The 14,128-nt window shown below is 39.5% G+C and overlaps 1 protein-coding gene across 3 annotated transcripts in view; it reads right to left on the reverse strand.

Annotated features, from left to right (window-relative positions):
- Window positions 1-14,128, reverse strand: part of Napepld (N-acyl phosphatidylethanolamine phospholipase D) — a 50,784-nt gene that overhangs the window by 26,483 nt on the left and 10,173 nt on the right. For all 3 annotated transcript variants that reach the window (XM_028890925.2, XM_037203568.1, XM_037203569.1), the window contains one exon: window positions 4,398-4,704. In XM_028890925.2, coding sequence (XP_028746758.1) covers window positions 4,398-4,691 — 294 coding nt within the window. In that variant the 5' untranslated portion in view covers window positions 4,692-4,704. The remainder of the gene's footprint in view (window positions 1-4,397; window positions 4,705-14,128) is intronic.

Consider the following 14,128-nt stretch of genomic DNA (forward strand, 5'->3'; position numbering starts at 1 on the left):
ATCCTCTTTCATGGGAACCTTCTATGGTCCAAAATACTTTTTAGACCATGTACCATTTTAAACATCCTGGCCAAATCCTATTATAAGCAACTCTTGGGATCCATAGTCTTTGGTTGTACTGGAATTTTGTTTTTTTTTCCTATACCCATTGAATACAGAGGCTACCTAGTGATGTTCAAACAGAAAGATGGAATTTTCCAGTGAGTAGATAAAGAAATTTCCTACAGCTGAAGAAAGTATATTTTCAGACTGAAAACACCTACTAGGTGCTGACTACAGGATTAAATAAAAACCAGATGCCATGGTGAAATTAGAAAATAGGTACCAAAGAGATGGTTGGGTTTGCTCAGTTTAGGAAGTTTCAATCACAGTCAAGTGGTTCTGTTGCTCTGGGGTCTGTAGGGGGCAGCACATCATGGCAGGGAACTTACAATACAGCAAGGCCCTTATCTCCCTGCCCAGAAAGGAAAATGAGGAGAAAAGGATGAGAGTTCCACTATTACTTCAAGGGCACGCCAGCAATGGGCAGAAGACCTTCCCACTCAGCCCTACCTCTTAATGTTTCTACCACTTCCCATAGCATCAGGCTGAGGAATAAATCTAGAACACCTGATGGTCTAATAAAGAGCTGAATGGCCAATGGCAAGGCAGGAGAAAGGATAGACGGAGCTGTCAGGCAGAAAGAGTTAATAGAAGGAGAAATCTGGGAGAAGAGAGATCTAGGAGCAAGAGAAGGAGGAAGACATCAAGGGCCAGCCACCCAACTACACAGCAGCAATGGAGTAAGAAAGAATGGTATACAAAAACAGAGAAAGGTAAAAGCACAGAGGCAAAAGACAGACGGGTTAATTTAAGAAAAGCTGGCAAGAAACAAGCCAAGCTAAGGCCAGGCATTCCTAATTAAGAATAAGCCTCTGTGTGTGATTTATTTGGGAGCTGGGAGATGGGTCCCCGAAAAGAGCAAAAGCAACTAACAACATCCCTCCCACCTTAAAATGTTATTAAAGTGTTATTTTTTTTCTCCCCTCTATTGGTGACTATGAGTCATTAGTCACACTAACAATGAGACAAGGTTATGGAGGCAACAACAGTGCAAAGCAACAACATCCCCTGAACAATGTGTGGCCTGTGAGCTGACACACTGCCCTAATGTTCCAGAACAGACAGGGACCAGCAATGGACCAGGAAAGAAACTCTTTCTCACCAGGCAACTAAACTATGCTTCCTGCTTATGCCCAACCCATTAATGTATAGATTAATCATATGTTTCTTCTACAGCACTTTCATATATGTAGGTAAACAAATACAATGTAGTATAATGATATAAATAGCATAATATATAATCTATGCAAATATTATTTTCTTTTCAAAGTAATGACTTGAGGCTATAATCTTCTCATTAATGCTAGCCTCCCAATATCTAACAAAACAACTTCCAGAAATCTGATTAAATTGGAGTTGACCTCCAGTCTTGGTTCTTCACCTACTTCCCCATGGTTTTATTTTAAGATTTGGGAAACTGTAACTCTGCCATACTTGGGTAAAGCTCAATCTTTCAGCAACTGTTTAAATATGTTTAAACACAAAGTTATAATCAACCCTGAAATAAGAGAAGCCAGCATATATTTGATCTAAATTTGGGCTTTCACTGAAGACAAGGAAGAAATAAGGCAGGGAAGAGGTGAAAAATGAAAATGCAAACTAGAGCCAGGTGATGAAGGTGGTGAACACTTTTAATCCCAGCACTCAGGAGGCTGAGGCAGGAGGATCTCTGTGAGTTCAAGGCCAGCCTAGTCTACAGAGTGAGTTCCAGGACAGCCAGGACTACATAGAGATACTCTGTCTCAGGAAAAGCCTTAAAAAAAAATAAAAAATAAGGAAACACAAACTGGAATAGTGCAAAGATGTTTTTCTTTCAGATTGTACTGATGGCATATTCAAAGATCTGAGCCCCTTGGCATCTTTCTTTATCTGCCTTTGAAAAGAAAAGCTTCACTGAGGACGCAGCCACACTTCACCACCCTCACTCCCCTGCCCTAGTCACTGTTGCACTTACGGTTTGATTTTGTTTGTTTGGTTGGTTAGTTGGTTTGGTTTGGTTTGTTTTTTCTCCAGATAGGGTTTGTCTGTGTAGCCCTGGCTGTCTTGGAACTCAAGAGATTCACCTGCCTCCTCCTCCCAAGTGCTGGGATTAAAGATGTGTGCAACCACCACCACACTTACATTTAAAACTCCACAGAAGTGCCTTACTGACTGTTTATTCACTCTTTAGCACATAACAGAGTGTGCCAAGCACATAGCACGTGCTCAGTAAATACTAGCTAAATAAATGAGTGAATGGACAGACTTGAGTTTGTAAGATCCACGATGATATAGCCAATAGCAATGTACTTATTTACATGTATGTATTCCTCTACAGCTTTTATTAGTTTCTCAAAGGGACAAACAGTCCCTTAAAAACCACTGGCCTGGCAGGTCCTCAGAGAGTCAACCCAATTTTTAGAATCTCTCAAATTGTTAGAATGAAGAGATATAATTCTACCTTCATCCAGCCACTTACTCTTTGAAATGAAACAATACTGAACCTATCATCACTAACCCCTATTTTTAGAAGCTGTGGAGAGAAATTTACAAACACACACACAAAAAAAAACCAGATAGCTCACCTATCTTGACCTTATACCCCTAATCCCTCCTAATCCCTCTCTTCCTAGTTTCTCCTCAGAAGTTCATTGAGGAGGGGGGGAAGCCAGGTGTGGTGGTGCACATCTGTAATCCCAGCACTCAGGAAATGAGGCTGGAAGAGCACAAGTTCATGGCTAGTGCAGGTGATAAGCAGCTTCCAGGGCAGACTGAATTACATAGGGAACCTGAGCCTCAAAAACAAATGAACAAGACACTCTCCTTGTTCCTTTGCCTCATCCTAAAATGTTCCAAATACTAATGTTATATATTAATGTCTAACCTAATTCTAAAAGGTCCTTAAAAAAACAATATTGAGGCCAGGGTCCTTAAAAAAACAATATTGAGGCCAGGCATGATGAAACATACCTATAATCCTAGCACTAGAGTTTACAAGTTTGAGGTCAACCTGGGCTACAGAGTAAAACCCTATCTCAATAAACAAAACAAAACAAAACAATTTATTGGGATCGAGGTTTAATCTCTAGCACAGCAAATATATGCATATAATGTATGTATGTACATACATACAGATAGATATACTATATATAGATTACTATGAATATTTCTAGCATGAAAGTGATAGAAGGTTTCTTTTCTTCCCTACTCCCACTCCCCTTTTTTGAGACTGTCTTTCTGTATAGCCCTGGATGTCCCAGAACTCACTAAGTGGATCAAGCTGCCCTTGAACTCACAGATATCCACTAGCCACTGCTGCCTAAGTACTGGGATTAAAGGTGTGCACTACCATACCCAACATGATGTATGATTTTCAATCCTATATCCTTTAAAGAAAAACAGGCAACATTACCAAGTAGATCTAACACCAAAATCCACCTCTCTACCCACAGCCCCTTACCTCTTCCCATTGTAGATCCAAGTCTTCAGGCATGCCCCTAGTCTTTTCATATCATCCCTCTACTCACAAAGTCAGATACCCTGCCCCTAACTCCCCAACAGCCAGGCAGGATCGGAGTTCAAGGAAGATGATAGGAAGTATAGGGGAAACTAAGAAAGAATCTGAAAGGAAAAGAAGATGCCACTATAATGGGAACCATCACCTACTCATCCAGCCCTGCCAAAACACATCTTACTCTTCTAGTATTCTCTATGCTAAAGGATAACAAATTACATCCTTAGTGAAGCTACTGTAGTTGGAGGCAATAAATTGTAGTCAACCTTCACAGCTCTGCAAGGGATATCAAAAGATTTTTATAGCATTGGTGGCTGAGTCCAAGGATTAAAGGGACACTCTACGTCATGCCTTACTTTGCAGAATCCATATTCCAAATTCTTATCAGCCTGTTACTTTCTAGAACACACCATGCACTTTCTCACCTTCATAACATGGTTCATGTGATCACCTGACCTAGAAAACCACTGCAAAATAGCTTTCTAGGACCAGCACACATACTCCTGACAACCCCTACCAGTCAAAATTGACCACTTCCACCCCTCTGTTTCTAAAGCACTTTACCCCAGCCTCTGGCTACATATGAGAAGGGATTATTTACACATGTACTGTGCTGCTAAACTAGGAACTTGAGGATAAGGGTCATAGGATTCATTTATCTCTTCAAACTTACCATTATGTCTTACCATACAGAAACAGCTCAAATCGATAAACAGAGGGTCATAACTCACAGAAAAACTAAATCATATATATGTATTTAAAGTATACACAAAGCATTCAGAAATAGCTAAACATTGCCTACCTCTTTGGAACCTGGAACACTGCTGTGGTCCTTCTCCATTATCAGCCATCTAAGAACATTTGGGATAGAGATGTTTTTCCATGTTGGCCATGGGTTAACAAATCTCCCATCTTTTCCTTTCTTCGATTTAGTTACATCTTCCTCTAGTCTATAATCCAGTTTGAAGCTTTTCCTGGAAAACCTGGAAGACACATTTCCTCCTGAATTCTGTACTGAATTTTGGCGCTTCCTTACTGTTTCTTTAGGATATTGGTAGCTTGTCATTGGAGACTGGCTGTTTTCATTTTCATCCATGTCCTTTGGTGAGCTTTAAAAAGGAAAATACAAAGGGAGATTAACAAATTTAACAAAGTCATTGTAGTAGTTTAAATGTAATTGGCTCCCATAATAAGGGATGGCATTATTAGGAGGTATGGCTTTGTTGGAGCAGGTATGGCCTTGTTGGAGGAAGTGTGTCACTGTGGGGGTAGGTTCAAGCCACGCCCAGTGTCTCAGACCACTTCCTGTTACCTGCAAGTAAAGATGCAGGACTCTCAGCTCCTTCTCCAGCACCATATCTACCTGCATGCCACCATGTGGTATCATGATGATAATGGACTAAACCTCTGAAACTGTAAGCTGCCACCCCAGTTAAATGTTTTCCTTTATAAGAGCTGCTGTGGTCATGGTGTCTCTTCACAGGAATAAAAACCCTAAGTTAGTCATTAAAGCATATTAGTATCATTCTCAGACAATAATACCCAGCCTTATAAGAATATTGTTTGTATTAACTCAAATGTTCTTGCTGCAAAATACAATTTTAAAATCCAGTATTACTACTTGCTAAAAAGAAAAGATGTTTGCCTTCCAGAAAAACATGCCAGCCAAGTCTTTCAAAAATCCCTTCACTGTTGTAACCTAAAACAACATTATTTCCCTAGCCAGCATTTAGACATAAAACTGTCTGTTCCAATGACATTCTACAGAGTAAACAGAAGCACTATTATGATTTGGGTACAAAACACCCCTCAAAAAATGCCATGTGTTAAAGGCTTGGTTCCCAGCAAAGCTATTCTCAGAGGTGGCACTTCTGACAAGATCATGGGGGCTCTGCCTTCATCAATGAAGTGATCAACAGAAGGATTCAAAATCTAATTCACCATTGGGAGGTGTAGGAATTATGAAAGCTGGGGTCTGCTTTGATGGAGGATGCACACTGAAAAAGAGACATGTTCCTACCTTTCCCTAGACTCCCACAGGCCCATGTCCTTCTGCCTCTGTGTCAGCCTCCCACAGGCCCATGTCCTGCCTCTGTGTCAGCCTCCACAGGCCATGTCTGCTCTGTCAGCCTCCCACAGGCCCATGTCCTGCCTCTGTGTCAGCCTCCCACAGGCCCATGTCCTGCCTCAGTGTCAGCCTCCCACAGGCCCAGAAACACAGAGCCCTCTACTATCTACAGAAACCTCTGTGAACCACAACAAATACTTGTTCTTTTTAAATTGCTTCCCTCAAGCACATATCACAAAAAAAAACAAAACTAATACAAGCACCTTTCTGTATCCATAATTACAAATGTTCTTAACAATAAGGAAAGACCTGCTTAGTTTCTTAATGATGCCACAGTAATTCAAGTGACTTACATATAACCCTACTAAGCTTAGTCATTCTCATACTGATGATAATCTACAACTTCTCCCCTAGAGAATATGAGTCCACCTGCCGAGGACAGAAACAGCACATTAATTAACCTAGTAACAACATAAATTTTAAGTAATTCAGACTTAAAACTGCCAAGACACTGCAGCATCCTAACTTCGAATAAATTTCCCACTTTTTCTTCATCTTGATTTTTTTCCCATCTATAAATGGGCACAAAGACATTATTGGTTCCTGGGGTTACTGAGAAGATTAAAGCACCTGAGTCAATGAACACACCTGCTCAGACAACCTTAGTTGCTACCCCTGACCTTGTCATCCACATTCAAGACACTGAAATCCTTGATTGTGAATCATGCAGGAGCAAAGCTATTTAGAAGAGGAAAAATAACACATCAAAAGTATGAAGTGACCTGCTATGAAGAACTTCATCTCCTTCCTATTGACTGTATTAAGCAGACACTTGCTTTCTAATTGTTTAGAATCAATGCATACACAATTACACACCTTATAGCCCTTAAAAAAAATAACAAGCACAAATTACAGAAAACCAAGTGTTATTTTCATGGCCACAGGGGTGTGAGAGAAAGAAAGGAAAAGAACACAGACCCCAAGAGGAACGGCCCCCAATCTTGTTTCTCTAATGTGAGGGGAAACAGTCAACCATCTGGGGAACACCACCGATGAAAAGAAACCGAAGCTAACAGAAGCCTCAGCAAACACTGCTGCCCGGACACCACTCTCAGGGGCAGTGCCTGGCAGCGAGAGGGTTCACAGGCTTCACATCCTAGGCAGATAACCTTTCTAATCCTCCTTCTTCTCACCTACAAAACACCTACCTACCTACCCTGGAGAGGTTCCAGAGGACCACACGATATAGTGTACGTTAAGGACTTGGTACACACAAATGCTAATTCTTTTTTTCTCTGACCGGTTAACTGACCAAACATTTAAATTCTTTATGTTCTAAGGCTTAAGTGTTCTGGGCAAGGTGCCTCAGTTCCCACAGACTCACTTTTTGTCTTCAAATTTAAGCCTAGACTAAAGCCTTTACAAAGACACAGACAGTGACTATCATTTAAGTTCAGCTCGTATCAGATGAGACAGTGAGTTTAGATAAGCTTACATTACTATGTAAACAGATAATATATCTCATAGGAAGAGCTTACTGCATGCTACCTTTTGTGATAATGAATAGCTTCTGAGATATATGTGCTTGTTACATATATACTTACATGTCTATATATTTACACACCTTTTAATATGGACATAGATTGTAATTGTACTTACTAATTAAATTTTGGCATGGATGCAAAAAAAAAAAATCAGGAAAAAAGAAAAACAAGTATTTTGCTTCAAAGACCAAAACACTACATCAAAATAAGGTTTGGGGGCAATATTTAACAGTCTCCTATAGCTAGGACATACAAAGCTAGAAAGATGTATTCAAAGAAGGAGGCCACCCTTGCACCTGGCCAGCCACATCAGGAAAGCCTGTCTATACTGTGAGCAAATGCAGAACACTGAAGATGCTTAAAAAGGGTCCTTAGGGGGCTGGAGAGATGGCTCAGTGGTTAAGAGCACTGGCTGTTCTTCCAGAGGTCCTGAGTTCAATTCCCAGCAACCACATGGTGGCTCACAACCATCTACAATGAGATCTGGCTCCCTCTTCTGGTCTGCAGACAGAACACTCACTGTATACATAATAAATAAATAAATCTTAAAAAAAAAAAAAAAAAAAAAAAAGGTCCTTAGGAAAGACAACTCTAGTAACAGGATAAAAAAATGAAAAGAACAGTGTAGAAACTAGAACCAGGGAGCTGGGTGTGGTGGCACACTTCTTTAACCCCAGCACTTAGGAGGAAGAAACAGGTGGATATCTGTGAGTTCCAGGACAGCCAGGGCTACATAAGAGACCCTTCTCAAAACAAACAAACAAACAAAAGCCAACTTAACCCTAGAGCCAGGGAGCTGGATTACTGAGTATAAAAGAGAAGCCTGGAACATCCACTAACCACAAATCACTGACTACATGTTCATACATTTCATTTAAATTAGAGCTGTCAGGAAGCCCTGAAGTTAAGGATCATAATCTCCAGTTTTTAATTGACATACCAAAAGCAGATAGCCCAATCAATAGAAAATGAGACAACAGCAAAGAGGAAAAAAAATCATTAAAATAAATCCTAGAGTTGAGTTGATAAAGAAGCTGAAGTCAGTAAGATATGAAAGCATTTGGATGGTTAGAAATTTTGGAAGCTTGTGGATGAGGTAGTAAAGTGGAAGGAGTTAGACCTGGCAGAACCCGAGTCAAGGTAGATTTATGACATACTGAAATAGGGTCTAATGTCACGGGGAAGCAAGACTCCAAGTACAAAAGCCAATGTGCCCAAATGGAAATGAACAATCATGGGATCCAAGCTACTAGGAGGCTGCTCAGAATAACAGTGAGAGCACAGAGAGAGGTCTGGAGAGTGAAACACATTGAGTGATGCTTGTTCCCTAGACAACACAGTTTTCCCCAGTGCCTACTCATTTTCCTACCTCTGATTCCCTCAGGCTTTCATTCTAATCAATCTAAAATAAGTCTGCACACCACATGACCACCTTCACTTTATACCTCCTATGACTCCTACACAAACACACATGTAATCTTCAGGGGTGGTCTTTGACAGGCCACCTCATGCAAACAAGACAAAAGAGAAAGGCCCCAGGGCTTCTGCAAAAGTCAGTAAGATGGTTCAGAAAGGCTTAGGCTTCTGGTCCTGCTCATGTTCCTCTTGCCTCCAAACACCAGCCCTTAACCTGTGTTCCTCAGATGTGTTAGTTCCTACCTTGAGACCACCAAGTGCCTCCATAGAGATTGTACATGTGATTTCCTAGCATCTGTGGGATGGGAAAGGGGGTGCATGAAAATTAGTAGTTACAGGATTATCTAGTACTTCCATGAAAGATGTCATGCAATACTAATGATGACACTACATGCATGCAGTTCTCTGCAAGAGAATGATGAGAAAGATGAGAAGAACTGAACCATGACAATCTGGAATGATGCTTTTGGAGGCAAAGTCCTGAAAGGCCATTCAGTGAATGTGAAAAATGACAACCTGAGCCCAATACCATGGGGACATAGAGAGCCTGCCTGAGAGCTGAGTCATGAGGTGAGAGGGCCTCTCACTCATCAATGCCAGCCTCTGGTCACTCCGTTAGTGTCTATAGCAACAATCTTACAAAGGGCATCATTAAACACCAGATGGGATGACAATAAAATTAGAAATGAAGTGTATGTATTCAAAAGCTCCATATTTGAGCCTTTCAAGTACAAATCTGTTACAAAAAATATGACAATTTCATATTAAATAAACACTGAGTATTAATTGCTTATTTAATAGCAGAAGGAAACATCCCCTACATCTCTAACCAAAGGGAGGTCTGAACCATGACATTTGGTAAAGAAAAGCCAGCCAAGTACAAATATTTTACTTCAATAACTGCACACATGGGTAAAATGCTTTCTAAAAACAAAAAATTCTTTATTTCAGAGTTGTTTCATACATTTGACATTTAAAACATGCCAACTCCAAGAATTGAATGTACTGCTTTATCATTTGAAAAGTTTGAAAAAAACACAACAGTACAACCTATGTTTGGGGCTTCAACATTCGCAAAAAATAAGGAAGCAGCAGATTAGAATTCCAACAACAGACATTTAATAAATACCGTGACTAGCCTTTAATCCCAGCACTCGGGAGGCAGAGCCAGGCGGATCTCTGTGAGTTTGAGGCCAGCCTGGGCTGCCAAGTGAGCTCCAGGAAAGGCGCAAAGCTACAGAGAGAAACCCTATCTCAAAAAAAAAAAAAAAAAAAAAAAAAAAAATACCGTGACTATTACACAACAATAATGCTGATGTTACATCTGGAATATTCAGAACTATTTTTCATATATCTGACTGAATAAAGCTACCCTTACAATTTTATATTTGTTCACCTTTTCTTTATTTGAAGAGAAGGGTCATTTTATTACAATGCTAGATAGCATAGGTTAAAAAATAACAGCATCCCAATTCTCTGAAATAGTGATAAAAATTTTCAGAAGAGTCGAATGAATACTACCCATCCTTGACATTCAGTTAAGACTCCAGGAGAGACCTCCGATAGATGCTAAGAAAGTTGATGTGTGGGTGAATATGCCCACGCCTGGGACTAAGATGCTAAGAAAGTTGATGTGTGGGTGAATATGCCCATGCCTGGGACTACACTATATAACAAAAGGAGAAATGTTCTGTGTGCAGAGTCCTCACTACACCACATACATCGACCTAGAAAGCAGGACATTATCTGTCAATTACATTTTTAACTTATTCTTTCAACTTAATCAGTTTTGCTGAGAAACTACAGGAAACCAAAGCAAATAGGACGTTTATACAGCATGTAGAAACACACCTTATGTGAGGTATAACAACACTTAAACAGTTATTGAGTCAAAAACATACCAGAGTCATTATACATGTACAATATATATTTAAATATAAATATATATACACATATACCATGCATCTACACATCTGTCAAGCAATGTCTTAACAAAAAACAAGAACCCAGGATCCTTGTTTAAACATAATGGCCTCTTTGTAGTACGAAAATGAACAAATGACACCATGGCTTAGTATGCTGAAGTGCCAGACAAGCACAAGTTGTTATCTGTACTAGGATTTATATTCAGTAAAAGCGTGAAAAAATATGACATTTTTGCCTCATCAAGATGCTTCCCAGATGAAGACAGTCTCAAAATATAAGACAAATTTGCTGAAATTCTTCCATTTCTTCCTTGATAATTTTATGTAACAAAAAACTATGAAAATATTTGTTTTCTTACATCTTATAGAAATCATAGTATTTGTTTGTATTTAAAAAATTCAAATCTGTCTCATAAAATTCTAATCTAGTTATAGACAAAAACTACTTGGACAAATATCTGACAAAAGAATATTAAACAAAAGTATGTAAGATTCAATAGTAAATTCTGAGAGGAATAAATGCAAATATAATTCAACTCTTTGGAATACAAATTTGACAACACATTTTCTTTGCAAAAGTAGTTAAGGACAGTGGGTGCCCTGACAACTGGTGTCCCTGACAACAGGTGTCCCAACAGTGGGTGTCCTGACTGCACATTGCCAAAGGCTTTAAATATTCTTAACTATAAGACTAATTCAGTAAATTGAATTAAAAGTCACTTCACAGCCTATTAAAAGATTTTTAAATTACTAAAATATATGAACACTCTAGATGACTCCTCTACACATTTTTCCTTTTATGTAAGTAAGAAAGTAAAGATTTGATAACAATTAGAAGCAACAAAACAAAATAAATAGCCAGTTTAAGAACAAAGCCCCTGGGGAGTCAGAGCACCTGTTGCTCTTCCACAGGACCCAGGTGTGATTCCCAGCATCCAGATAGTGGCTCACAACCATACTTAACTCCAGTTCCAGGGGCTCCCACACCCTCCTCGAGCATGAGACATGCACATGGTGCACATACATACCTGCAGGCAAAACACTCATATGCATAAAATGCATAAATCTTTTTTAAAAAACTTGTAAAACACTACTTAACACAACTGGACAATTCAGGATAATTATGTTATGGCAAATTTAGAAAATATGCATAAAGTTTCTCAAAATGACATAATTATTCTTCCTTTAATACTTTTAAATAATACTAACCACAAAATGTAGATTTGTTCCTGGTAGTAATAATACCTAAATGCAATACAGAATTACAGTTACATAGTTGAAGAGGTTGGTGTATGAAGGAAGAGACTAAGCTGATACTTAGTGGAACCTGAAACCAAGCTCAAAATATGCTAATGATCTTAAAGGTTTCTCCACTTTTCCTTAAGCCAATGTGGGTATTCTTTACCTCTGTTGACTCTCACAACTACACTAAAACTTTCTGTGCAAACGCAACCCATGAAAAGAAATGGAGAATGGGTGTCTTTGTAGCTCCTGACAGAAAAGAGAGAGCAGCAGTGCATAGCTTGGTTTGACTTTGGTCATTGCTCCAACCTTGACTGAGCCAAATTCTGTAGCCTTTAAAAAGTCACCTAACTTTTCTGGGACTCCCTTTCTTTCATTCACCTATAAAATTAGATGACTGGGTCATAGCGCTAAAGTCCCTTCTACCTCTGGAACTATAACAACTTTTAGCTATGCCAAGACTCAGCTTAGCCTACCAAGCACCTGTCTCCTCTGACTGAGGCTTGCCCTAGCCAGCCCCTCCCACTTCCCCAAGCCTGAGGAAGCTCTCCATGCAGCCACTTCCCCAAGCTGACTGGAAAGAGCTTCACAAAGGACTGTTATCTGAGGACAGATATTGGAAATGTAATGTCATGGGTTTACAGATAGGCCAGTGGTCTTTCAGAGCACAAGGAGGCATTTCAGAAGAGGCTGTATGGCAAATGTGACACTGACACTAAGATCTAAATAGAGAGTGACTGTGCTAAAGTACCTGTCATGTCGTATTTAACAAACACTGTTTGAAAGACCACTTAAGATCTAGTTTTCTAAGTATTAAGGGAAGGGGGAATGGGTAGAGTTCAGGGGGTAAGCTTAAGCTCCAACCCGAAGCAGCTATACAGGTGTTGGCTTGCTGCCTATAACGTTTATGGAAGTCAGCTTTAGAGGATGAAAATGGTAGTCTTTAGAACAAAGCATTTCCAAAACCAGTGACTCAAGTTCACAGAACTGTGAGGAATCCTAATCTGGCTACAGCTCACATTGATGGTCATGTGATATACAGGGTCAGTGATGTTGAAAAGACTCATAACCTCCTGAATGTATGGCCAACAAGGGACTTTATCTGTGTTGGACATGAGGGGTGGGGTATAAAGCATGCAAGTCACTGAAGGTTGCTAGAGCCCAGAATTTACTTTCTGAAGTGGCAGGATGTCAGATTTGTTATTCTGTTCAAGATGCCATGTGTGTCACATCCTTTCAAAAAAAGGAGAAAAAGAAAAAGGCACTACTGGGTCAGACCCTGCCCAACCATCCCCTGCCTCTTCAGAACAGACCAAGCATCAGAGGGCGGCCTTGAGGCAGTTTCAGGTCAACTAATAAAACCACAAGGTTCAAACAGGCAGATACCCTTAAGTTCAACTCAGTACACTCTGCTAATAAACAGAGAGCATGTGGCAAATTATAAAAGCATATTTTAAAACAGAACATAATTAAAAAGAATTGACTATCAGAAAAAAATCACAAATATTTAAAAATAAATAACTTCAACTGGGTAGAGGTGGAACAATCCTTTAACCCCAGTACTCTGGAGGCAGAGGCAGGTAGATCTCTGAGTTCAAGGCCAGCCTGTTCTACAGAGTGAGTTCCAGGACAGACACAGAGATTCTCTGTTACACAGAGAATCCCTGTCTCAAAAAATCAAAAGAAATAATTAACTAATTAATCAATTAATTAAATACTTCCAAACTTTGCCACTTATATTTCTTTCTATGCTTTAGTTTCATAATTCTTAACCCAGTATCTGGCACACAATAAATCTTCAATAACTATAAACCACTGTTTTATCACATTCTAAAACACTGATATACATGGACTAAAGACAATGGCATAAATAAATGGAAAAGGAATCAACTACAAAATGCTGTCTTCACTTTTATATCTGAATAATGGAGATCTTAGTATTCTTGGAATTCACACCAATCTTAAAAATAAGAAGACCATTGTGCCCAAGATTCCTACCAGCTCCAGAGCCCCTTCTGAATTCATGTGGAGGCTCTTATAAGCCTTGAAAGTCTCTTAGTTTTGAAAATAATCATCTTCTCTACCTTCATTTCCCTTCACTTTCCGCTAGAAGCAAAGACTGCACACTTCCAATACTAACATTGACCCAGCACTTCCCACAGGGTTTGGAGCCCCATCTAAAATTTCCACAATGGGAACAGCACAAAGGGCAAGCAATGTCAGCTCTAAATAAATCATGCCTACAGCATTTCAGTGTCCTGACTCTTCATTCAAAGAGTGCTTATCTCAGTACTTCCCAACTCCTCTCAATGGTCAAATCAAGTTGACAAGAAAGGAT

Source organism: Peromyscus leucopus, chromosome 3 (genome assembly GCF_004664715.2).
Source record: "Peromyscus leucopus breed LL Stock chromosome 3, UCI_PerLeu_2.1, whole genome shotgun sequence".
NCBI classification, from domain to species: Eukaryota; Metazoa; Chordata; class Mammalia; order Rodentia; family Cricetidae; genus Peromyscus; species Peromyscus leucopus.